Source organism: Cyanistes caeruleus, chromosome 8, assembly GCF_971803275.1.
Source record: "Cyanistes caeruleus chromosome 8, bCyaCae1.hap1.1, whole genome shotgun sequence".
NCBI classification, from domain to species: domain Eukaryota; kingdom Metazoa; phylum Chordata; class Aves; order Passeriformes; family Paridae; genus Cyanistes; species Cyanistes caeruleus.
In genome coordinates, this window is record NC_141708.1 from 12196316 (window position 1) to 12223533 (window position 27218).

Sequence of the window (27218 nt, forward strand, 5' to 3'; positions counted from 1 at the left end):
CATGTGTTTGTAACGGAGGGTCTGCAAATATCAGCTTTTTGCCCAAGGACAGCATTACTCTTGCCCTTGTTTCATGGTTGATTTATTCCTAATGGAAAGGAATAAGCCTCACAATGATCTATTTGTCTTTTCTCAGCTCCGTGAAATGTATGGAGATTGACAGTTCTTCTGTATCTCACGTCATTAATTTGCCTTGCTAACCTTTATATAGCATCAGAAGATCAGCTTCCATGATTGTTGCCAGCAAATCTGTGTTTAGTGCCTGCTCTGGCTTTGTTTAAGCTTCAGGAGACAGAAAGGAGAATCAGAAAATGAAAATGTTTATGAATTGAGATTTTGATTTATTGTGCACTTAACTGTACCTTCCTGGAGGCAGACCAGCATCTAAAGCAGCCAGCAGCGTGGCCTTTTTCCATGAGAAAGGTGTTAATAGAAACATCACTGTTGTTGTTCCCATAGTGCAAGACTAACTCAGTGAGGTGTTTCTGGTCTCTTGAGACAGTGATTCTCTGCTCTGAGTCTAGACTGCCTTTTTCCAGTCTGTAAGGAGCAAAGTCTAAACATCAGTCTTTAAAGTCAAGGTCCCAGGTGAGGCAACCAAGGAAAACCACGTGCAGGGAAATCACGTGCTTACTGCCAGGTAAGCAAAACCACTGCAGAGGTGCTTTAGCCAAGCGTGTAGCCTTTGTATCCAGAGGCTAAGCCAGAATGAGTAGAAATTAATACATAGTTACTTGGCTGTGTGGAGAGTATTTTCTGCAATATAAGATTGGTTTTGAGCTGGGGGAGAAGCCGCCTTACCTGAGCTTTTTGTCTCAGTAACTTTCCTATTCTTACCTTCTTCTCTTATGCTGCTGATGCACCTTTTTGTTAGGTCTGATGGACACAAATGCCCCATTTATTCCTGCTTGTTTTTTTGAAATCTACATGGATGATCTCAGTTAGCCCTTCCTTAAAGACCAATACCCCCTGCTGTTTCACCTGCACAGGCTATTCTCATTGTCAAGGACTTCATGATGAATAAAGATAAAAGGCAAATATTTTTATCTTTTTTTTTCTTCCATTTTTCCATAATCTGCTCCAAATGGGACCAGTGCAGCTTCTCGCTGAACAAAATATAGTAACAAGTCTGAGTTTCTAAATTTTAAAGAAGCCTGGAAAAACCCTTCAGAAAATAGTGCATTTGGTTTGTAATCTGTTCTGGGGTGTGTCAGTGATACTCTTGCCCATGTATGTTCCTGCTCAGTACAACGTAGGTTATTAATTGGCAGCGTACTAATGCACTGGCTGCTCTTGTTGCCAGCTATTCATCACTCTGGTGCTCATTTCCGAAGTTGTCATTTCCTGCAGCCGTGTGCAGGCAGCTCTTTGAGGCTCAGCTCCCGGGGTCACTGCAGAAACGTGGCTTGAATGGAACCCAGGAGAAAGGCAATGAAGTGGTGTCAGAGAGAGAGAGCAGAGCATTGGATTTGGCTTCCATCAGTGTTTGTGATAACATACCATCTGGGCTGCGATCTAGCCAGATCTAGCTAATAAATAGAGCCGGACAGAAGTTGTATTTGGATAACAGAGCTTCAAGGAACAGCCAGGACATAGAAATGGCCATTTGTGAGATGGTTATCTGAGTGCTGCACAGTGGTGCTGCAGTAAACTGAGGTGTCTCCTTTAGCAGGAGTATTACGGTTCAGAAGGATCCCACAAAAGCTATTCGTAAAAGCCAGTATTTTTGATCTGGTGACTCAGCTGTGCTTCAGACTGAACTAATACCACTGTTTGATTCTTTTGTACTCAGATTTCTGCTGGCTATTCTGTAGCCTTTGTTCATTGTTTCAAGTTCTTCAGTAGTATTGCTCTGTTCTGTCCTGACATAACCAAAGTGTGCCTCAGAGGCAGCAAATGTGTTTTTAAATGAAATATGGAATTCCTGTATGATCTTGACTGTAGCACCTGCAGTGCTGTTTGGTACTCTGCGAGGTTTTGTTCCTAGTTCTCAGACTCTTTTTTCTGATTCTGTGTGGTTATGAGGATTTTCCAGTAAGCAACTGACACAGACTTCAGAATAAGAATTTTAAATAAAAGCAATTTTTGTCAATCTTTATGGGAAGTAAATATTGGCCATTCTTTGCTGCCTGTGAAGGCCATTTCCTATCAGCTGGGGTTAGGGGTCTGTAACTTTTTAAACCACTAGGATGTAATTTGTAATCCTTGGACAAGATTACTGTGAGGCCCATTTGAAAGCTTTATTCGTGTTTTCCTAAAGAAAGCTTGGACACAAAATATGTTTTCTTTAAGTCCTGTAAATGTAAAGGAAATTACTTGCAAGCTTGATGGTTGCACCCCGTTGGCTGACCACAGAAAATACAACTGGTCATGACCAATAGAGTCTCCCTTGGCTTCTAGGGCTGAGCTCCCCATGCCCTGTGGGGTGGAAAGCCATCTGTTTGCATGCCTTTACTGTAATCAGTTGTTTGTGGCTCTGGAAAATTTGCTGCAGGCATTGACTACACTGGCATAGTCTTTCTGAAGGCAGTGGATTATTTTTCTGACGTGGGTTGGGTTTGCCCACCAAATCTGTGTATATTTCGTCCTGTCTGCTGGAGTCCTCCTCTCTCTGCACCCCAGCCAAACCCACTTGTGGTTGGGAGCTTTTGTAAATTACTGATTTATGTAAACATGGTGATAACATCATCAGTTTGGCAGGTTCATTAAAACCTCAAGTCTATAGATTTCAAACTTTAAATGATGGGCTGCTGGAGAGGAGATTGGGGGGACAGACTTTAAGGAGGGTGGGAGATGGATTTTTTTTTTCTTAACTTCCCTACTTGAGCAGCATCTTCGTAACAATAGCAATACAAAAGGAAATAGAGAACAGAAGTCCTTTTGGAGGAGGAAATTAATGGTTCTAGGCTGTAATTGAACATGAAGGAAGGAAAGTACTGCAAGAATTTCCCATGATTGGGAAGGTTGTACTGGAAAATGTTAGCAGCAGACGGTATCCTCACTGGTCAACTTCTGCAATCTGCTGAAGTAAACAAAACTTTAGGGAAAGAAAGAGACGCTACAGTACTATTCGTTGCCCATAGAGACTTATTGCAGAACTTTTTGTACTAGGTATTCAGTCTGTGTGATCTCCACAACTTTACCTTGCTTTGTGGTTACTGAAATCAGACTTTATCTCCGAAGGATCAGTGTAAATCTGCTGCTTCCTAAGAGAAATGAATTAAAAAGAAGTTAAAAATACATGTATAGTATGACCAGAACTTGAGGTCAGATGGGATATGTGGTATCCATGGATCAGATTACAAAAACAAAAAGAAAATCTCTGCTCATTAACCAGGTATTTTCTGTAATAACTGAGTTGGTATCTGTGACATACACAGATGTGTTGGACTATGTGGGATGCAGCTGACATTGCACAGACAGTTTTGCCATTAGGTGTCTATGAAAGTAAAGCAGGAAGGGAAAGATTATCTAAAATTTATTTTTAGAAGGCATTAGGATGTTTGAGCCTTGGAAAACTTCTTTTGCAGCTTCTTGGGTGCTGACTGACCTGTAGAACTGGCTGACTTGATTGCTCTGTGGATCCCCTAAAGTGAGGGGTCTGGGGATGCTGGCCAACACCCTGGGCATGTTGGCTGTGTGTGTTTTGGAGCTGGACATGAGCAGGCTTAGCAAGTGATGCTTTCCTCTCTTCCTGTCTTGGGGAGACTGGAGTACTGCATGGTTTCAGAGAAGCTGGTGACCTGGAATATGATGGGACTTGATCTGGGATTTAAAGGCAATGTCAAAGACTTCTCCATATCTGTTAATGTAGGTAGTGTGTTGATTCCTTGCTTTAAGAACACAGTGTGTAATTTGTACTGGATTTTGTGATGGCTTTGTGGATGTACGTGCCAGTTCTAGAAAACGTGTTTGGCAGATTCCTTCATTCCAGCTGTGTCAATACACAAATCTAAGGCCATTTTTTAATCAGGGAGAGGAAGCCCCTGGGTAACAATTGGGCCATAGCAAATAGCTGCAGTTACAGCACTTGGAGTCTGTAACTATCAGTTTGTATTATCAGAACACAAAGATTGGCTGTGTGCTGTACTTGAACAACTCCCTGTACACACAGATACAAGAAGTGTGTGTCACTCTAATGAGAGATAAGTATATAAGTATTTTGCCAAATGTGCACCTCTGGAAAGCCTGTTGCCTACTACTAGCTTATAAGATTTGAATAAATACAGTAATGTGGTATTTCCTAGTTGTCTAATACTCAGAATATCCATTGTCTCTGCTAGTGATGTAACCCATAAAGTATTAGAGCTGAGTTGTATATTATCCAGTTTTCTCTTTTCCCATGAACTTTTCCCATGTTCTGATCACTTCTATTTTTTCCAAAAGTACAAGGAAACACAATTCCAATCCCAGCAGAGGACAAGGATAATATGTGTTTGAGTGCAGATGTCGGGGTGTGAATTTGCACACAGGTACATGTGTATTTATGCATATAACATGATGTGAAACCAACTTTAGCAAGCTAGATATTTCATCCAGACTCTGTGATGCACTTTGGAACTCCGTATCGAACACTTATCTACACACCTAGTCAGCTGGTTGGGGCCCAGGAAAAACCTGTGTGGCACCATTAACTGGCATGTTTATTGATATGTAGTGGGCTCTCTGTGCCAGCCAGCTCTGCAGCTGTGGGAACAGCAGCAATGGGATTTGCTAACAGCACAGCTGAGAAGTCTCTGTCTGCAAATGTCACAAGATTGGCAGTAGAAGTGTAAGAAGAACGTGGACTGGAAGGAGTAGGACAGCAAATCCAGCTAGTTACCTTAATAATCAGTCACTGCAGGAAGAGTATGTTACCCCCAAACTCTGGGATTCACTTCTGTTTTTCTTGTGCTTAGTAACACCTAAAGCAGTTGCAAGGACTGCAATTCCCTATGCTGCTGCTGAGCCCTAAGCATTTGCAGTTACTATCAAATATTGGTAGAGAAAGCAAACTGTGGTCTCAGCTCTTGGCCTTTTGTTCCAACTTTTAGCTCCGTAAGACAAAATGCTATCCTGTTAATAGCCAAAAAATGATATCAACACATTTCAGCCTTCCAGAAGTCTCCACCTCCCCCTGCTCTTCATCTTCTCCCTCTCCTCAGGAAGTCCTCAAGTGTTGTTTCAATCAACAAATTAAGTAAAAACTGCTGCAGTCTTTACTCCGATGAGAACATAACTCGGCTTTCAGACCCTCCCTAAGGAGGGAAAGTGTTTCCAGGGCAGTCCATGTGTGCATTGGGTTGTCAGGGCTCCAGAGTGATGCTCTTAAGGTCAGGTTTCTATTACATTTTTGTAGGATTACCTGTAAATTTTTAGTTGAACAAGGCACAGGAGTGTGCAACCTCTCATCCTCCATCAATGTGTACTCTCTTCACTAAATATTAAAACTCTTACTCAGTTTTAAATATTGAGGGCAGCTTGCTGGGCAGAGTTGTAGCCTGTGGCTGTGTGATCACTGTTGAATAAGTGTGTGGTTTCTAAGGTATATCCTTCAGATGTTGGGGTTATGGGTATCAGGAGCAAAGTGTTAGCTTATTACCTTTTAAATCTTAATTATCTTCTTTAAACAAGAAGTTGTCTTTAAAAAATAAAAAGGCAGAGTTTCTGTGTTTGTAGTTCTTCATTTTTTTAACACTGTGATAGAAGCCCGGTTTCATAACTCATATAGAATCTCCAGATTCTCATGCCAGGCTACCAGGAAAGGAGGGACAGGTTTGATCCTTTTTTTCACTTTTCTCTTGCATGAAAAAGCCAACAGCTCTGCCCTATCACAGCACTCTGGACTCTTGGAGTATTTCAACAGCAAATTAAGAAACCTTTTGGAGTTAAGCAGTAACTTGGGGTGGTGAATTTTATTCCTGAGTTCCTAAAACATGATTTAGTATCTAGAGTGCAACCACTGTGGTTGCAACGTAACAGCTTTCACTACTGAATGTTAGAGCAATCAGGCACAGACTTTTTTAGGGTTACAACACTTCCTGTTGGAAGTAGGGCTTCCCATGTGAACCACGCTCCCAGTGTGTAGCTCTAGGACATGAACTGGCTGGAAGGATCATAATAGGTGGTTGATCTGGAATCCTAATCTATGGCACATAAATATGTGGCCCATAAAAGGCTATGAACCTGTGCTGTGGATCTTAATTGTGTTTGAGTAGGATGTCTTCCACAAACATCTTTCTTCCTGGGGCATGTCTTTGGGCCCCAGTTTCATCTCTAAAACAAGATAAACATTGCTCCATGGTTGAGTGGTGGCTGCAGTGGAGTTTGCAGTGCACACAGGCTGAGAAACATTATGTATTTTGAGGTGAAAGCTGCCTTTAATATTTCACTAGCTTTAAAAATTCATCCTAAATGACAGCCTTAGTCTGCCTTTCAGTGAGTCATTCACAGACTTCTGTACCCTAAACTGCAGTCAGCTCTGTGCTAGAAAGACCTCTTGCATGTATTATAATGTATTATAATAATGCATATTTAAAAGTAAGATGTCTCTTCTGTGAATTGTAAGAATAAAATCCTGAGCAGTCAGACACTGGCCTTCATATGAATTCAGTGGTTTCAACCTTGTGCCTCTTCCAAGCGTGTGGGACTAAAAAGGCCTTTTACAGAGAGCAGAGCCAGCATGGACAATGGTAGTGTCTAGCACCACACAGACACAGGACTGAATGTGAGAATAAGCTTACTGCAGAAAGTCCCTCTTGTTAAAACTACTTCTGGTGCCTTTATGCATCTGCTTCTACATATTCTTCAGAGGTCTGTCAGAGGCAATTATAACTGACTGCCTTATGTGTATCAAATAAATATGTACTGTGTGGCAAGAGCTTTGGAGGGGTGGAAGAAGCAGGTGCCTTCAAATGGATAGCAGCAAATCCTTATCTTAGTTGTTTTTAATGGAGTAGATCGTATCTCTGAAGGGAAGTAATCAGCTGTTGGCATGAAAAGGTTCGTGTGACTGGTCTGGAAGTTACCTAATTGCACCTGGTGCTGCTTTGTAGGACAATTTTTTGTTGGATCAAAACAACCTCTTGAGAGAGTTCCAAGGCAGAAGGACTTAAAAATGAACAGCTCTCTGAAACCCATAGACCATGTGTCAAATGTACCAGACTGCTGCTTGAGTGGGATTTTTCTAACACTCTTGAGAGGTGGAGTGTTACTTAAGTATTTGTTTAGAAGAATGTGTAGTCTACTCATGCTTATAGAAATAGCCATGCCCTTTTACAGTCATGTTATCAGTCCTGTTTACTTTAGTTAAGCTCATAAAATGACAATCAAAGTCTACAGAGAAATTAATGGATGTGGAGAGAATTAGAAACCAAAGTTTAGCATGATCCTGCAGTTTTATGTATTTAAAAGTGTTTTGTAGCATTTTATGATCAGACAGGCTTCAATGGGAATAGCTTGTTCTCCTAATGGTGTGTATCATCCATTGAAGTATGGACGGGTAAGGATGCATGCAAACATGAGCAAAACTGGCATAAAATATACTCCTTTAACTATGTTCCAGTAGTTTCCCATGGTGCATATTGTGGTTAACATTTGCTTAATTCTTTTGCTTTTGTAAAAGCTTTTTGGGAAGAGGACTGGGAATACAATTATAAGCAAGAACATGTTTTTTTTAGAATTCTAGTCTTTTTGTCATTTAGTCATTCTCCAGTGTGACCAATGAATTCTGCAATTACCATCTTGCCATGTGCATTATATGCCTATCAATTGAAACTGGTTATTTCTTGGTAACTTGTGAAATGCCTGAGAGTTATCTGAGCCTAGGTGGACTCTGTGAATGGGGAGATATCTTGGCTGTTGCAGCTTAGGGATGCTGATAGATGCCAACCAAAGCATCAATATATGTGGGGACAAAATTGCACTCCTACCTTAAGAATGTGTGTTCTTGGGTTAGTGCTGCAGCAATTGGAGTAATGCAGCAAAGCTCAAGTTGAACTTGGTCTGGGCACTGTGGCTACAACTCCCTTTGTGCCTCTGTGAAACTCAAACTCCCTTTAAATCCTCGTCAGAGACAAGAGCTTGGGAGTCTCAGTCTAGACATCCGTGCCACATCAGCGTTAGAGTTGTTTTGGTGCCTGAGAGACAGGGGCACCTGTAAGGGTTAACTCAATCTGTAAAGCACTGCCTAATTTTTACAGATGGTGTGAGTGCAAGAGTGAACCTCAGACTGGCTTGGCAGTGCACAGAGATAACTTTATATAATTCCCTGCAGATGTTGCTGCAGAATGGTTTTAATAATGAATTGTGAAGTCAAGCTAAGCTCCAGCATAGGGGGAGAACTCAAAATAAATGCAGTGTTTTGTTCTGTGTTTCAAAAGCAAGTTTTTTGTGATGCTCTGGGAAAGATGGCAGGGGATGGGACAAGGGATTGTTTGCAGAAAGCCAGGACTATAATGGTGCAAACTAAGACCAATCTGTCTAACTTGTCTGCAAACCATGAATACCCATGAACCTGAGGTGAGAGTGGGAAAGGGTGATGGTACTGAATGGTAGCTGCCCTAATGCTTCTAATGAGGGGATGGTGCAGAGCAAGTACTTCATGATCAGCTATATTAAAGCCTTTCTTCTGTCCTTCTGAGAAGCAAGCTTGAAATGGGGGAAGAGAATTTCAGAGTGGGGGGCTGGTTTTCCCTGAGCTTGGACAAAGGCTGTGATTTCTCAGTAGCTACAGAGGTTTCTCATGAGTTCTGTGGTGATTAGGAGCTTTAGCCCGAGTCACATTTAGGTGGATGGAGGCTCAGCTACCCTATGGCCCCAAGCAGAAGATCTAAACTTGGCTCTGAGGCTAGTGAGCCAAACCAGAGGAGCTGTATGATGAAATAGGCTAGCACGGGGTTGGTGTAAAGGAAGTGCAATCCAGCCCTCCAAAGATGGTTTTACCATGGTTTGAATTTGACCCAAATGTACATTTTTAAGTGTAGGCAAGACCTTTTTGTGCTTGTGTTTAATTTCTTTCTGAGGAAGAGTTTACGTAAACTATTCCAGTCTAATTAATATCAGCTGGAAGCCAGCTTCTCACATTTTGTGCCTAATTATAAGTGTATGTTAAACTGTGTTTGCTACCCATGTCAATACGTTACTGAGAAATAAGGAGCAACCATGAAGACGTGTTTTTGAAACGGTCTGGCAGATCCTGCATGTTCACTGCTGTGGGCTTCGTGGCAGGAGAATCCACCTCCTGCTGAGGGAGAATAACTAAATTTAAACTTTCCAACCATGAGCCTTCTGAAGCAAAGTTTCCAAACCTCTGCTGGGCCAGAAGATGGAAATCTATGTCTGAATTTGGAGAGTAAATAAATAGAGCTGCCTAGGAGCTGCCCAGGGGCATGTGAGGGGTTGTTGCTTGGGGTACATTGTCTCGCAGCCACATACCCCAGGGAGAAAATCAAGGGTTTGTAGCTACTGTTCTCTGGTAAAATCTTCCATGACAGGATTTGGAATGAACTTGGGTGACTTTTAGCACAAACACTTGAGCATTGTTTCAGCAGGGTGGTTTTTCTCCTACAGACAGTTGCATGTGGCATGGTAGCAGAGCCTTCCTTTCCTCCTCGCTGGGCTGGGCTGTGGCATCCCAGCTGTGGGAGGGATGCGTGGCCACCTCACAGCTCACTAGTGTTGGTACCCATCTCTTTACAGCCCAGGCTGGTGCCTTTCCTCATCACAGGCAGGCTTCTGTGAAATTTGCTGTATTTATAACAGCCATTAAAGTCTGTAAACTGTTCTGAGGTGCATGTACAGAAACAGCTGTTTTCCCAACTCCTTTTGGGGAAGCTGGAAGGGTGGTGATGGACAACAGTTTGCATGGTCCTGACAAAGCAGCTTATGTTTTCTGAGGAAACTGGGGTATCACAGAAAACAACAGAAGGGGTTTGCTTACCTGTTAGACTTTTTATTTTCCTGTTGTCTTAACCCAGACTTTATCTGAATGGAGGAGACTCTAGTTGTGCTCATATCTGAGAGCAATAAGTTCTTGGGTGAGTCTGTGTCAAAACCATTGGAGAATTCAATAAATCAGTGTAACCAAGCAAGAAAAGAGGCAATGATAGTTACAGTTGGAATGCATTTTATCTGAAACTGGCATGCCTATAATTTTATTAATCCATCCGTAGATATCACCTAAAGGTTATATCCATACACATTGCTGAATACTTCACATTTTTGTAGATACTGATTGAAACTTGGATGTTCAGGTGGAAAGACAAATAACTGGTGCTTATGGCCTGAAGTCAGATTTCAGTGGGCTTTTCTCTCTTTATTTCTGTTTTGTGCAGTGCTTTCCAGCTTCCCAGGATATTGAATTCAGGTCATGTTTGTTAAACACCAGCTGCGGTTACAAGTGCTCTAGAAGCACTTTTGTATCCTGTTCTGAAATCTGTGCTTTTCTATGAATGTCTTTGCTGTTTCTCTCATTTGCCTTTTGTGGTACTTCATGTGAGGATTTGGGCAGCATTTGTGCTGTTTCACATATGTGCACATGTACATATTTACACCTACAAAGTGTTTTGATACTGTAGATGTACTTGTAGATGCACTAGCTTGGAGAAACTGAGTTAGAGAACTTGAGTCAAAGTTGTCATGTATGGACTTTGGATTTCTTAAAATAAGTTGATAATTGCTTCATTGTACCCTTTTTCTAGTAAGCCTGCATGCTACCACTGGGAGAGGATCTGATAGAAATGGTATAATAGCACTAAACCCGTTCTTGTTCTAGGAAGCTGCAGAATGCCTGAAACATGCACCAAAGCTGCTGACTCTGCTATCTTCTCTGTAGAATTTTACTATTCTTGTTCCTCTAAATGCTGACTGAGAAACTTCTTTTGCTTCTTTTTGTAGGTTGGTGGTTTGTGAGTACAGCAGAGGAGCAGGGATGGGTCCCTGCTACATACCTGGAATCGCAAAATGGAACCAGAGATGACTCTGACATCAACACATCTAAATTTGGGGAAGGTATGGAAAGCTTTTTCTGACCAAGAGAAAATTAGTATTCACTTGCTTTATCCTTTTTTTTTCCCCCAAGTGAGGGCTTCTAATGGGAACAAGATGCATGATAGAGCCACAGGCTGTTGAAAGGAGTGAGATTTAACTTTAATGGTTGCTTGTCATTAATTTCCTTGAAATTAATATTTGAAACTAGTTTCACTGTTGTTTGCTATGGTCTGTGATTGTGTGGAAAGGTAATTTTATTTGGTATGGTCTTGTGTTAAAAGTGAGATACCATTTGTCACATATACGTATTTAGCCACACTGGGTTTTTTTGTTTGGTGTTTTTTTTTAGTAAAGATGCTTAATTCAGGTTCTAGAAATGGAATAGTTCAACATTGCATGTTCCTCAGTTCCATTATGAAAGACTAACCACATCTTAATGGGCTTCTCGTGTAGCAACTGTGTACAAAGGACACTTTTATTATTTGGTCCATTCTGTTGCTAAATCTAGGTGCTCTTGATGTGACACTTATGTAAAATGCATATGGACACTCAGCTGACCTCCCCTTAGCACAGGCAGGAGGCTTAGAGATGTGTTGGGGTGACCATCTGCACATTAAAATAGCACACAGGCAAAACAGGACTTTTTGCTGGGCTCCAAGGGTGACATCTGCAGCTTATTGAAATCCTTGTCTCTGTAACTCATTTTCCCCTGCTCAAGTCTACCCATACATATCCTGGTTTAGAGACGGAGTGGCTGTAGACTGGTAGGCCAGGAACCAGTTTGGTATGATGCAACATCTTAGTGGATGCAAAAGCAGTGAGTAAAGTTTTCCTGTTATTAAAGAACAAAACTTTACTGCTCTGGTCTGCAAGCACTGACGAATGCCTTGTTTGTTGGTCTGTACCTTCCTCCCTTTTCCTGACTCTTAAATACGGTGCGTGCTTGACAGCCTTATTGCTTAAACTTCATTTCTAGCTCTCCTCCTTTTGTTGCCCTCTGGAGTGTATTCTGCACAGGGGTGCTGCCACACAGCACTCTGTCCTGGGGAATGGAAAATCCATCAAATATGCCACATCTCCTTCCTCTCAGTCCCTTTTAATTCATTACACTGCTCTCTTCAGCTGTGGTCAGCAGTCCTGCTCCCTGCCTTACTCCAAGTCCAGATATGCTGATAAACCTGAGACTGCCTTTCCCTTTCTGCTCAGTTCCATCTCAGTGACAGATCTAATTGCATAACCTCTCCAGTTGCTTTGATGTGCCCCAGCTTTTGCTTGCTTTTTAGTAACTATGGTTTCTGTTATTAACCATCTAAGCTGAGACTTCCTACATTCTTTATTTCTTCCTCTCTAATTTGTCTTTACTTGGGCTATTCTTCTCCATATAATTATTTCATAAGAAAGGAAATAATTACTTGGATTCACTGTCTTTAAAAAGGTGTTTCAAAGTGACTGTGCTTAGACAGAAAACTTGCCAGCTCTCTCCAGATAGGCAGGAGAAATGGATGTGACTGAGGAGAAAGGCGCTTTCAGTGAATTAAGTGCTTTAGCCCCAGAATTGTAGAGCTTATACAAGTCTGAGTGACTCCAACAGACAGTGACTTCCTGCAACTGTCCTGCAACTGCATTCTCTGCTCCCACAGCTTTGAAAGAGCAGAAACACTCATATAGGGAGCTTTGTGTATCAGCCCCTTGTCCCATCCTGTTTGAATAGGCCTGGAACAAGTCCACTAGCCAGCCAAACCCAGAAGTTTGCTCTGCTGTGGCAGGCCCAGTAAAGATAGGGGGGTGATGAACACTTCTTACTAATAATTCTGCCTCTATATAGCAGTAATATTTGCCATGTGTCTCTTTAAGTAGTCTGTTCCCTAAGAAAGACAAAAGTGTTTCCTCCCTGCACCTAACTTGCACAACATTTTTGTCTGGATGAAGGCAGGCAGCTGATTGTTACCTGGGCCTGTGTTTAGACCAACACATCTTGCAAGGCTTGGAAAACCATAAGAAAACAATCTAAAGAAACATTTAATGGCTACAGGAGCTGATAAAGTAAAAGTGTTAAAATAATGTCTGGAAAGGTGTAGACACTTGTTAATAAGCAGCCTTTCTGATGACTGTGGCTTGACCAACCAAGTCCAAGTCTGGGCAAAATGGCAAAAATTCAGAATTTTTAAGGAGGAAAAAACCCTGGGTCGTACAACAGCATCATTGCGGTATAAAAGTGCTGTCACTGGGGGTGGCCATAGGTTGCAAGGACACAGTGTGGTGGATCTGTGTGTCCCACTGTTTTCAAGGAGTGTTCCTGGATGGCTAAATCCTCCAAACTCCCAGTCTGAGAAGGAGCTGTACTGATACCTTAAGCCAGTTTCTACGCCTTCTGTACCCCTCCATCCTGCAAGCCTTTACGTTCAGCATTTCATTTCTTCCCTTCTTGTATAGAAACCTCCTAACACAAGCAGCCTTATTGCAGTTTAACTTCTCTCTCTGCTATAATATGTGTGTCTAGCGAGGTGTCCTGTGTTGTCTCTTGTGTAGCATATGTGTAACTGGCAGTCTAATGTCCTGTTTATCTGGGGAAAGTCACCAGGTTAAATCTGCTCACTTTTTGTCCCTCCACAGGCTTCCAAGAGGATCACTGATTTCCATGAGCCAAAAACACAGCTATTTATTATCTTGAGATTCGGCTGAAAATTTGTGGGGTTTTTTTGGCCAATGTGAGATCAAAGGGGAAGTACAGAGTACCACAGACTAGATAATGTACCTGTTCAACACCACTCATCACCACCTCCATTTAGAGTGGTGTGGGAAGGTTTGGGTCTTACAGCAAAGGAGAAATTGAGGAGAGTGAGCTGGATGGAAAAGTCTGGCATAAGTTCCTACAAAGGACAAAAAGTGAAAAGCCACTCTTTGGTGAAGTTATTTTTTTTCTTGTCCAGCTAATGATTTCCCAATCAAATAGTTTTGCTGTGCCTGTTGTCTGCAGAACACAGTTCTAAAAGACAACAGTATCCACTCCATTGTGAGGGTATACTCTAAATAAGTGCACATATGCAGAACTGAATTATTATTAATGATGTGATACCAAAGTTTATGAACAGCTTCCCAGCAGCACTGGTAAAAATGATTGTGTTTGCACTTCAGCTGTCGGTACCTTGCAGTATGTCGTATTGCTTTGCAGCAGCACCAAGCACCCTTGCAGTAGTTGCCAAATTGGGATGGAAGGCCTTGAATGGAAAAAATGGAAGTGTCTGTCTGTGTTTCTGTGCCAGTCTAATGGTTCCAGTGTCTTTCACACCTGTACAGGCAGAAGGAGAATCTGAGTAGAGATCTAAGTATGTGGTCCAGAAAACAAGTGGTGTCCTCTGTGCACAGCTGCTCTCACAGTGCCATTTCCATAAGTGTCTTGTCTTTGTTTATACTTTAAGCATAAGTTATTGTTTGAGTATGTAACTAACACTCAGTCCTGGCTTGTTAGCTTCTTGAGCCTGCTCAATAATTGTAAGGTTAGTTTTTTTTCCTTACATCATAATCTGTATATTAGAAGTTTTGATTTTGAGAATCAGCTGTGGCAATGAATGCAAGTCGTGTCTTGCAAGCACATCAGGTACTTTTCACTTGGGTTCAGTTCCCAAGTACTGCTGTTATGAGGGAACTTACATAAGAGTTTGTGGGTTTGTTTGTAATGTGATATTTTTTCTTAGAGAGGTTTAGAACCCTGTTGGGTTTGATGTCATATGCAATAGACTGAATTCCCCTAAGATCACACAGCTGAATTAGGAGATGCAACAGCAGTGATGATGTGTCCTGCCACTGCACTCTCCATGGACAAGTTGTCATTAGTTGTGCAGCTTATTTTTGGAGTGTGCATATGTTTTTGAGATTTTTATTATAATTACTATTTTTTAAGAAAAGCCAGTAGCAAGAGTGGCAATCTCTGACAGTTCTGGATGGCTCACATCACTCAAGCTCAAGAAGTTAACTTGTTCCACTGTACTGTATAAACCAAAACAAAACATCCTGCATCCCACTTTACCCATTCCCACTAACAAGACCAATGCTTGTAAATACCATGTTTTGTTTTTATTCCTCACCCTCCCATCATTTTTCTTCTTTTTTTTTTTTCCTTTGTTTTGTTTCCATCCACGTTCCAAACTAGTTTCTAAGCGACGCAAGGCTCACCTGAGGCGCCTGGACCGGCGATGGACGCTGGGCGGGATAGTCAACAGGCAGCAGAGTCGAGGTGAATTCATAGCTTCCTCTGGTACCAGCCACTCAGGGGGCACCAAAACCCACACTGCAGCTTCAGCTGTTGTGTGTTGGGACCTGCATCCTTGCTTGGCACTTTGGCAGTGAGGGGCTAGAGCTCCAGAGTTCAGATATGGATTTTGTACATGACAGCTTGAGGGTGTCTTGGGGCTGGGATTAGGCACCCCAGGAACTGGAGGCTGGTAACCAAGGGTAGCTCTGCAGTCTGACTCTTAGTGCTATTGGGAAAGCTCACATCTGCTGTGTTTTAACTTGGGCATGTTTGTGCTCAGTCTTTCCTGCCTCAGTAAGGACAAGTGATACTTTCAGGGCTATTAAAATAAGTTGAATGCCAAAAAGCCATGGTCAAAGATGAGCACACTGGAAGAGTGTGTGATGTGGAAAGATGAAAATCATTCCAGTTGCAATGCCCTCGCTTCCTTGCAAGCAGTGCTTGTTACTAAAGGGAGACTTGAGAACTTTTGGGTGTTCTTGACATCGTTCCTAGGTGTTTAAAATGCCACCAGTAGCAGCATTTTAGTTGGTTTGGTTTGTATTCTTTTAGCTTTTGCTGGTCTGACAGTAAGTGTGGTAGGGAAGGGGGAACACTTCGTGTTTGGGTGAACTTTGAGGAGTCTCCTAAACTGATTATTTTTAAGAGCAGGTGAATGAATCATCTTTCCCAGAGCAAAGGTATGCCTGTCTATCTCCTGTTCCACCTGCAAAATCATCCAGATGTGTTTGTTGCACTTAAAAAAGGAAAGGAGGGACAAAGCACCATTTGTACCCCTGTAACTTTCAGACAACCTTACTGAGGGAATGGATCCAAGCACAAGAGATGATTCTCAGTTGATGGAAAGGTGCCTTTCCCTATTAAGGAGATAATGTATTTTTGAAGTGGCAAATTTACATTCCAGATTTGATGATGGTACTTTGTGCAGACACCTGTGTCTCAAGCACTCCCAGCTTTAAAGGTGACCCTTTAACTTTATTTCAAATTATAATTGAGGAAACAAAAGCAAACAAGAGCCATGTTCTTCCTTCCAGAGCTTGACCCTGCAGCATCTGGAACTACCTTCAGAAGACAATGTCTTGCTTCTCAGCCACCAAATGCACTCTGAAGGCACCAAAATCCTCTCATAAGCACACTTAGTGTCTTGGGGGGAAAAAAAAGTTTGCTTATTTCCATGCCCCAACAGTTTGGGAGCTACTTATTTTGCTTTGTCAAACTCTGCCAGATGCTTCCTGGCAATTTAACTGGGAGGATTTATAGGAATCAGTTTTCTAAACAATTTATTTACTGGTGAAAACAAATGCATTCTTTCATATTCATACAATATTGCAAACAAAGTTCCATAAAACATTAAGACTGTGTAGCCAGTCCCTTAGCAGTCAGCTGGTAAGACTTGAGGACCTAAGTTGCATTCCCAAGTTTTCTCTCTTGTGTTCTGATGCCCACCATCTGTGTGCATCTTCTCCAGACCTGCCCTCTGACCAGTGTCAGTGTCCTCCCTGGCAGTCTTCCCCAGTACAGGCTCCCCTAATCTCTTCCATCCTTGCCTTTTTCTTGCTTCATTACAGTTTCTTTCCTATTAGGCCCAAGCAGGGCTTTTGAGGGTATTGGAGAATATGTGCTTCATCTCAAACTGAATCTTGGCACTTGGACTTGGCACAAACTTCAGCAATCTATGATTCTGTCCAAGGCTTGGGGCACCCTCTGTGACTGAGCTGCTTCTATGAGGTCTCTCCAATGTATTTCAGCCACAGCTAGCCAGGCTGGCTAAAAATAAGCTGTTTAATGTCATCAGAAATGATAGGTTAGGGAACGCTTACAAGAGCAGGCTTATTGGAAGTAAAGAAAGTGACTTGAATAAATGGGCACAAGTTGGAGACAGTGGCTTCATGATCTGGCAGAGCTGCAGCCTGTACAGACATGTATGCCTTCCAAACTGCAGTTGTTGAAAGTATGAGTCTCTCTGGGTGTCCAGCCTGCTGTTCTCTAACAGAGCACAGTTTATATGAGGTCAGGAGAGATTTTCTCCCATCTTCCCTCCCATCCCAGCCCAGAAGACTTCTAACAAGGCCAAATTTGGGTGGGTTTGCACTGAAATGACAGAATGCATGAAGTGTACATATGCACCCCCCTGCCAACCTTCAAGTCCTTGCTCCAAAGCACAGAAGAACTCAAGTTGATCAAACAGAAGGTTGCCAGAATTGTTCAACACAAGCAGAACAGCTTCCCCTTCCCCACTTGGCCTCTTCCTTGGAAACAAACTCAATTAAACATTTTGGCTGGAATTCTTCCCACCCAGCAATATTCTGCTTGAAATAGTCCTTGCTGCTGGGAGGGTTAGCTCCAGGAGTTCACTGGAGTTTAAAAGCAAGCTGTAAAAGATGCCTCCCTTTGTATTTATGCTTGGGTACCACTAATAAGCATTTTTATCAGTTTGGCCTGTGAATCACTTTAAGGCCAGAATCAAAGGAATTAAGCATTGTTTCTGAGGAGCAGAATTTTCTAAATGACTTGAATATTAAAAACACTGAGAAAGCATGAGTGCAGAAGGGAAGAGTGTTTGCTTCCCTGCCTGATGAGGGAGAATTATTAGGGGTAGCATATGGCTTATTTATTTCTACCCTTTCCAAAGCCATTTGAAGAGGCTAGGCATCTCTGACCTCCAGATATTTGGAAGCAATGTTACTGGGTCTGTGAATAAGAAACATGAAGGACAAATTGTTGAATATCATGATAATGCTCCTTTTCAAAACCTGAAAAGAAAATCTGCAAAGACAACAGCTGTAGTCTGTTTCTACAAAGAGAAACAGATGACTTTTGTTGCTGAACTTTTCTCTTTAAAATGGTCTGTGGTATGCCCAGATCTGAGAGATTACATTAGTTTGTGTTTCTTATGTAGCTGCAAAGCTTGTGGATTTCTTTAATGTTAAATGTGGTACGTTTTCTAAACTTTTTCTCTATATATTCTGAAACTCCAGTAATACAAATATGGGTTGTGAGAAGTCTGAAAGTTTGTAGTTTTCCTCAGACTTGACACTCGTTAGACCTGCAAGCTTCAGAGTTCTTGTTTTGTACAGGGTTAAACAGTAATTCCACACATGCTTTTATTTGGAACTTCCCCTGGAAGGGAATTTAGGATTATTTACAGGCTAATTTAGTGAAAAGTCATTTGTGCTTTTACGGTTTGATTGGTAAAATTGGGACTTTACATGCCTGTCTTCCATGCCAGATATCTGACCTAAGTTATTGCTGCTTTGGTTTTGTGCCCAGTGCTTTCAACTGGAGCTCTTACAACGCAGGAAAGCACTTTAAAGTTATTCATACCAACAATATAGTGACATATGGGCTGAATTTGTGCCAAATGAGCCAATTATTTAGGAGTAGCTCCTAGCACAAGGAATAAGCTGTTCATTGAAAGAGTTAAAGTTAGAACTTCCCACTGCTTGCCTACCTTAGGGAGAGAGGGAGCTTGATGGGGAAAGGTAGGCAGTGTGTAGAGGGAAGGCAGCTGTGTAACCCAGTGGTCTTGATATTTGAACCTCATCCTGAGTTGGTCTTAATACTGGAACCCCATGTCCTAGCCCAGGTGGGTGATTCTGCAGCCAGTTTTATAGCTGTGGAAGGAGCACTTGATCAGTACTGGCAATCCAGCCTGGCTGATGTGCTTGTGCACTCTTACCCTTTCCTGCATCTCACCAGAGCTGCTCTGCCCTTTTTGACAGCCCTTTCCATGGGACTTCTCCCTTTGTTTTTTTCCCTGGTTGTGCTTGATTGTGATGAAATGTATGTCAGTCACAGCAGAAGGCTGTGAGTGACACTGCTGTGCTAAATCAAACCAGCACAGAGCAGCTTCAGACTTAGTTTGTTCTCTCCTTGGGTTGGATTTCTTTTTCTTTCTTTCTTTATTTTTTTCTTTTTTTTTTTTTTTTTTACTCTGTTCTCCAAGGAAAATAGTAAATGCATATTGCTCCTTGCTTGGTTGAAGTAAGAGCATGTGTAATACAAAGTTGTACAGAAGAAATGTCATTATTGTTCTTTTCTATCTCTTGGCATAAGGTTTTCTGTAATTTGAAACAAAAATGGTGGGGAGGGGAAGAGGGACAAAGGCTGAAGAGCTTCTGTCTGTAGATGAACACATTTGATAACTGTGGACAGTCATTCTCTCTGCATATTTAGGCAAGTAAAACAAAGTCCATGTTGAATTAATGCATTGCTTTCTGGAACAGCGAGACTTTTTCCAGAAGCAGGTCTGACAAAGGGGGGGTGGAGCGGAGGAGTGGGGGAGGGCAAACACAGACTGCTGACAGAGGGGAAAGTATTTTGAAAGAAAATTCTTCTGTGGTTTGGAAGATGTAGGTTTGGGGCTGTTGCATTTTGCTGAGAAATCATTAATTGGCTAATTTCTAGCCCAGATCCCCCCTATCCCTGCCCCTACCAGCATATCAAACCAGGACGGGGTCACAGAAAGTTGGGGGCATGTACAAGCACGAGCTGAGCAAAGGACATGATTCCCTTATTTGGTTGGTTCCTGAAGTGCTGCTGATAACTTCCATGCTTATTAATGGATGCAGAAAAGACAAAGCTCACAAAATAGAGGTGAAGGAGAGGAATGTGAAATGGGGCACTCAGAACTTGGAAGCAGAAATGTCTGAGCACTGGCCATTTGCCTGGGAAAGATGAGACTGATTGTGCAGGGCTGGAAACGTGCATTGGTATTTTAGCTGCTTAAAGGGAAGGCTCCTGTCCCAAATAGTTTACAGCCTAAACAAAGAGAAGGAGATCCATGCATCAAAAGAATGTGGACAAGTGGCAATTTGGCATGACTCTTACTGCAACCAAAGGGGTTTCCAGAGTGTAAAATGATCCTTATTCAGTATTTTTAAAAGCTTTTAGAGGAGGACTAAAACTAAGCTAGTTTGGTAAGGCAGGAAATTGGAGTAGGTAAGGCTTATTTTAGGAAGGATTTGAGAGCTTCAGGTCATTTGATACCATTGAGGAAGGAGCCTGCTCAGATTGATGAAGCATCATATGAAAGGCATGAGGGTGAGTGGGAAAAGATCACAGAATTTGAAGGAGTGGGAAATCCACATGAACGTGTGGATGTGTGTAGTAGGGCATTAAAGCAAGGCACAGCTCACAGGCTTGAAAATTCAAGATGGAACAGCTGAATTGGGAATGCTCTTGGTAGGAGTCTGGTTGAAATGCCAGAGTACCGCTGTGCCAAGAGCCTTCTGCAAGAGCAGTGTGTGCTGAAAGGCTGGGAAGGGAGCAAAGCAGGCAGGAGGTGGTGGTAGTGGCTGTGCAGGAGTCACTGAAGGGCCAGTGAGGAGGAGCAATGAAAACATTGGGGCAAGTCTATTGCCTTGGTTGGTGATAGACTGGGAGGAATCTGAAATAATCAGTGCCAAGGGAATTGGGAAGATGGAATAAGGAAGATTTGGAAAGGGCTACTGAAGCTCTGTGTTACAACTCAAGCTGTTTTGACCTGTCTTTCCTTGACCTGACATTAAGTATAAATCCAGACAGCCAGAGGAGGGAGCAAGTTGCCATTTCAAGACACCTCATAACTTTAGTGTGGAGTGTGTGTGTGTGCACAGTAACACATGCAAAATATGGAATTCTGGTTTGACAGATGAGATTGAAGGAGCCTCACAGGCTGTCAAGTTCAGTGTCTTGCTTTGTCAGCCAAGTAGGTACAATTTCTTCAGGAGGGAATGGAGCTTCATCTTAACTGTCCTGAGGCTTTTCCTGTGGGAGAGGTGTCCTAACAAGACACCTGATATAGAAGATGTCATAACCAATGCTTAAAAATTCTTCTGAGGTTCCCCTTTTCTACTTGACAGAAATACGTCAGGTAAAACAAAAGAAAATTTATTTGGAAATAAGTTGTTTAAAGGGAATGTGTTGGAAGGTACCCAATTGCTCACTATGTACAAGCTGCAATCCTATACAAAAGGAAAAAACACAAAGCACAGTTGTCAAGGTGTGCAATTATCCAAAAATAGCTGTCATTGACATGAAGTCCTCCTAAAATTTAAGAAATCAAATCTGAAAAAAATCATCCCTCATTTTTTCTGCAGCCAGTATGTTGTATTATAGCCAGTGAATAGGCTGGGCAGAACAGAAGAAATATTTCACTCCTCATTACACTGTGACTGCAGAGGTGACCTGTTGTTACTCAATGAGCATTGCCCAGGTAGCTGCAGGTCATCTTGCTCTGCTGTAAATCATATGATGGTTTAATGGCTGTATTATAAATTCTTTTTATGTGAAAAGTTGTCCTTCATTAAGCTGTATGTTAAAATGGGTGGGACGAGAAACATGGGTGTGCTTAAACTATCCTAGCCAGGTTTTCAATCAAGTTTTGTATGGGTTGCCTTGACTGCTCTGAATTCAAAAACTGGTTTTAAAGTGGCATTTTAGTTTTAGAGCTATTACTGTTTATGCATAGAAAAGACCTCAGCTTGGCAAAACACTGTGGTGTTTCTGGAGGAACACAAAAGGCTTGTGTTTTTGTGTTGGTGGATTTTTTTGTTTTCTTTCCTTTTTTCTTTTGTCCTCTTCTAGTGGTTACAGAAGGACATTAGATGTTACTGTGAAAAAGTGATCCATAACACTCAAATACCAGTGATTTCCTTGTACCAGGTATGTTGGGTGCAGCTGTATAGACCAGTAATGTATGTGGCTGTAATGCAGGGCACTGTACAGCTCAGAACCTTTGTCCTGTATATGTGCACAGCTTCCAGCTGGACAGCCGTACTCATGCTACATTTTCTGGGGGAAAAATCTTTGTTGCTAGAAAAAGCCCTTTCTGTAGTATTGTGGGCTGTTCCCAGGGCATAGGTACTGTTCTCTGCTGTCCATGCTGTTTTCCCAGTGATCCACCAAGATCTGTCCCTATGTTTTGGTCCCAGTTCTCTACTGTATATGTTCAGGAGATTTTAGGTAGAACTAAAGCAAAATAGAAGGCTGCCTTCTTTTGGGAGGAGGAAAGGAAAGAGGAGAAAGACAGATAGATACATTGATAGGGAATTGAGGCTTTGGAATAAGTAGTGGACTGAGCACTGGGTTGCCACAGTGTCTGGGAGGGCTGGGCAGAGCACAGCTACAGCAGCAAGGTATGAGTTGAGTGGTTGAAATAGTGCAAAAATTCTGGTTGTGCATATTTTAAATAGTGTCTGTGATGGGGAGGAGAGAGAGTGACACATCCTAATCCTTTCCTTCCAACCTAAGTAGGTTGCAGTTGGATAATGCATGATGTGACAGATGTGTATCGTAGCTCTTTGCCAAACGGGCTTTGCTGCTTCATGTGTGCCATGATCAGATTTACTAGAGCAGCTCAAAATCCAGAGCTCCTTCAGCTCAGCTGGAAAAGGTGTCTTTGGTCTGCAAATGAGTGGTAAAGAAATGTGAGTGAAGTTGGCTAACTGAGCAATTAATAGATCTCTGGATGTCACTCACTAAGAACAGAGCTGCCTTATTGCCATTTCTATCTCAAAGGGGATAGGACTTTCATCCTATTGTTTCTAAATGCAGCCTTTTAGCTGGTGTATGTGCTTTGTAGCATGTAGTAAAGTTTATTCTGCCCACTTGACCTCAACACTGAGGTTGATGTAACAGAAGCTGCAGCTGGGGAATACAAATTATCCTTTGTCTTTTTTTTTTTTTTTTTCCTGGTAATTCTTAAGTCAAAACTTAATGAACCAAAATTATATGCTTTTGTATTCTCTGTAGATTTGGACATATAACTTCAATAGTAGGTCTGGGATGGTTCACTGACTTCTGTTTTATACTATTGCTTGTCACAGAAGCTGAATGAAACCAGCACAATATATGAGATTTGTCAGGGTAACTCACAGCAGTGTCATTTTGCTGTCTGACGCTCTGCTGATTCTTTCATTAAACCATTTATCTGTTAAGTCTTTACAGTAACTTTACATATCAGTCATGAAGTGTCAAATATCTTCTCTTAAAGACTTTTGAATAATAATATGATATGCTGAATGCTATTATCAGTCCTCTTCAGTGACACATCTACTGAGAGCTCCCCTGCTCCCTTCAGCAAATCTTGGTTTATACAAAGTGTCCACTGGCTAGAGATAATCTTTGAGAAACAAAACAGAATTTGCACTTTGATTACAAGGGGCCCCTATCTCCAGAATAACTGTTGTACAGTTACAAACCTCCTGCATGTTTGTGGCGTCTCCTGCAGCATTGACAGAAACCAAACGTGTGTAATCTTGGAAATGTAATTTTTGTTGTCAGAGTACTTTGCAAGGGGAAATTGTAATGGTGGCTTCCTGGCTTTTCTCTGTGGGCCTAAAAACAGAGCTGCTAAACAAAAACATTGTCAGACCTTTCTTTCTAGAGTCGATTTTTAACACTTTTGATTGTCTTGCTTCATGGGAGATCCATTTTCCCTCTCTTCCCTCCCTATTTCTATGTACTTCATTTTTTTGGTTTGTTTGGTATAAGGAGGAGTCACATAAGGGGCTTTTCTCTCAAAAAGAAATAGTCTTGAGTTGAAAGCCACAGGACTGAAGATGTAAGCAGTGAAGGTGCTCATGGGCAGAATGAGACAGTGGCAGTTCAGAAAAGCCTTACTGTTTCTCCTGAGTGATCAGCCTCCAGTGCTGTTGGTTTTGATGGGTGACCACTGTCTCAATTCCTCACACAGACGTTTGGAAAGTTGTGTTAGAAGCTAGGAATGAGCAATCTATGCGTGGTTATCTGCAGAAAAAGGGGAGCCACATCCCTGAAGAGTGAGACCACTCTCTGTCTAGCAAAAGGAGCTGAATAGCTGGCTTTAGCTGAAGCCTGGTGTTTGTGTGGAGGAAAAATAGAATAAACACAGCAATTTCTGTGGGAGTGGCAAGAGTGACCTCTGACAGCCTGGGTTATAAAGCAGCTTTGGTATGGGGGAAAGAAAAAAGAGGGCCTTCTTCCAAGACTCAGTAAATATATGCTTAGCTCAGTATTACTGTCCTAGAAACATCCCTGGAAGTGTCTGAAACAATGTGTATCTGGACAGAGCATCACTAAACTTTACCTTGGCCCTTACAGAGACAAGATCTAGCTGTCTGGGGGTCTTCTGCAGTTCAGTTTAGTGCTTTGCATGCAGTGGAAACCAGACATGGAGCTCCTTCTGCAGCAGACTTGAAAATAGGGGAAAAATTAGTCCAGTTCTATCACTCAGAACAGAAACCTAGCTAGGAAAACTGTCCTGTCCTGTGACTTGGAAGCTGGGATTTCATTTGCCAGGTTTCATTTGTAGCGGAATGTTTCTGTGGGGAAGGTGCCATATGCTGATGGTGCTAATTACAAACCAGCTGGAATTTCTTACCAGTGATAAGCCAGTTAAGCAGCCTCCTAGGGGAGAGCAGCAGAGAGGCTTTTCCTCTTGGTAGCAAAGGTTTTGACAGATTTTGTCTCATCAGAATTAGAAGGATCCAAATGTGACTAGTCAAGGCAACTTGACTTCAGAGATGTAGCTGTGCTGAATTTGCTGCCATCAGATGCTCCATCAACATTATTTTCCCTTTTCTGAGGTATTATTTCTTACTTTGTCTCAGTGCTTTGTTTTGGTTTTTTTTTTCCATTAAAGTTTCCATGCTTCACCCAGCAACAAATGCAGTTGAGCCACAAAACCAAACAGCTGCTTGGATCTGTTTTACTCTCTTAAAGAGTGCTCACTTCAAGCTGCTGCAACATTTTCATAGCTCCTTTGTTCTGCAGTGATCAGGAGCTTTGGATTCACTTCATTTCATGCCCATTCCTCTGCACTGAAAGCTTTCCATTTGTTCTTTCCCTGCCCTGTTGTGATTGCTGGTAGAAAGTGCTCGGAAGACTGGCTAGGGTGCTCTTAATTGCTTGCCTTCCCTGCTTTTAATCTAGCTACAGAAGCTCATGATGTCACATGCACCAGAGTTTGGGTTGAGGAGAAGGGTTTTGTGACACTTTCCACGTCTGCTGCTGCAGAGGAAGGATGGTAGTCCAAGTTTTCAATGGCAGGTGTAATTTTTTAAGCTTCAGAGGGAAAGGTTGGCTTTGGGTGTGATGGGAATGCTGCAGTAAATGACTCCTGGGTAGGTGGAAGATGATGTTGACAAGTGTCTGTTCTGCTCTGCTCTGCTTATTGGCTTGCTCTCAGCAAGTCTGCTTAAAACCTCTGCCCAGCTGGAAGGGGATAGATGCTGGAGATGAATAAGGATGCTAAGTTTTTGGCTCAAACACCATACTTGAAGTCCAGTCTGTGCTTTTGAAGTGTGTGTCTTAGTTCTGGCCCCCCTTCACCAGTGTCACACCTGCATTTCTCTGAAGTGAGGTTTAGCAAAAGTATGTTTGTAAAACACTTCACAACCCATGGATGCGAATGCTGTATCGTCTCCTGTCATATGCAAACCTCTTTTGTTCTTTTTTCATGTTTTTTTAAACGTTTCAAGCTCGCTGCTGTAGACCTATGCTGCTTGGGAGGTGCAAAGAGAGCAGTGTGCTGGGCCAGCCCCTCTGGGCTGGGGAGATGTGTCCCCCTGGGGATGCAGCGCTCGGGTTTCAGTAACACAATGCTTCGTGCAGCCATGTGCATGTGCAAAGAGCCAACTGGCTGCAGCTCCCACAGTGACGCTGGGCTGATTTGGCAGCTGGATTGATTCTGTCAAGTTACAGTATGGGAGTTAAGTCCAGCTTCAAATCCTCTCCCTTACCCGCTCGAGGAACTTGGAGGGGGGGAAGGAGGTGGGAAGAAGCGAGGGGGTGGGGGAAGCTCTCTGGGGACTTTGTGTCATTATTGGCATGGAAGCATTTTGTGATTATCAGCAGCAGGGTTGTGGCAAGGGGCTGATTATCTGTCATGTTGTCAGCATAAATAACCAGTGGGCCCCTGAGCAGGGCTCCGCCTTTTGTAATGGCTTCACGTAATCGCTGCATAGCAGTTTAAAAGCAAGCAGTGTGGAAAAACAGCTGGACTAATCCTGACCCTAACTGATGTTGCCTTTTCTCCCCTCACTAGAAGAGAAATATGTCACCATCCAGCCATACGCCAGCCAGGGGAAGGACGAGATTGGGTTCGAAAAAGGGGTCACCGTGGAGGTCATCCAAAAGAACCTGGAAGGATGGTGGTACATCAGGTAAAGAAGCTGTGCAAGCCACAGAAACTGCGACAATGAGCTCTTCTGATCATTCACTGAGTGTTAGCATTTAAATAATTCTGTAGCTAGACAGCGAAGCCCAAATTGTTCATAATGCCTCTGTAAGAAACATAAAGAAAAGTCTGAAGCGATACAACGGTGTCTAAAGTAACAATACAGTGTCTGGAAAGGCTGTGGACCATTCCAGTGAGGAAATGCCTTAACTTGCAGTGTTAGGGTTTTTTTTCCTTGCTTCAAGTTAAAAGCCCATATCCGAGTTAAGATCTGTGAGACCTAACAAGGCTTTCTGTTGTATATAATTTTAATGTGCTTCCAGTATAAGAGTTATTCTGCAACCTATTTAAATCTATTTATAGCAATGCTGAAAGGCTGATTGTGATCTCTTGAGCTGTTTGGGGCAGGTAGTGTTACTTTCAGGGATATGAGATCAGTTTGCTGGCTATAGCCCTTTTGCAAGCTTACCAATGGTTTCAGCTAATTTGCTTTGATTTTTGTCTGTCCACATTAGGTATTCCTAATGTAGAGGGACTGCATTCCAAGGGCAGGTGAAGCTGTTATTGTGTACCAAATTTTGTTATGTAGTTGGAACAGCAGTCCTAGCAGAGGATTTTGACTTAAGAATCTCCTCTGTAAATGCTTAGGGGCAGGCTGTAGGGTAGATATTGTCTCAGTGATCTAGGGTGTCAGGATGAGCACTTGAGAGCTTTCTTCATCTAGGGTCACACAGCATTTAGGTTTTAGTGCTCTTTTGTGGTTCTGCCTTTTGCCTTGTATCTGTGTGTGAACCTGTCAGTGCTGTGACATCCCATTTCTCTCCAAACAAGATGTGACACAACAGGTAGCTTAAAACG

General features: G+C 42.3%; 1 protein-coding gene across 26 annotated transcripts in view; it reads left to right on the plus strand.

Moving 5' to 3' along the window:
• SH3PXD2A (SH3 and PX domains 2A) overlaps positions 1-27218 on the plus strand; it is a 243399-nt gene that overhangs the window by 199076 nt on the left and 17105 nt on the right. For 19 of the 26 annotated variants that reach the window (XM_086899425.1, XM_086899424.1, XM_086899426.1 and 16 more), the window contains 3 exons: positions 10876-10989; positions 15119-15202; positions 26229-26346. In XM_086899425.1, coding sequence (XP_086755551.1) covers positions 10876-10989; positions 15119-15202; positions 26229-26346 — 316 coding nt within the window. The remainder of the gene's footprint in view (positions 1-10875; positions 10990-15118; positions 15203-26228; positions 26347-27218) is intronic. The other 7 variants (XM_086899427.1, XM_086899428.1, XM_086899432.1 and 4 more) reach the window with 1 other exon arrangement.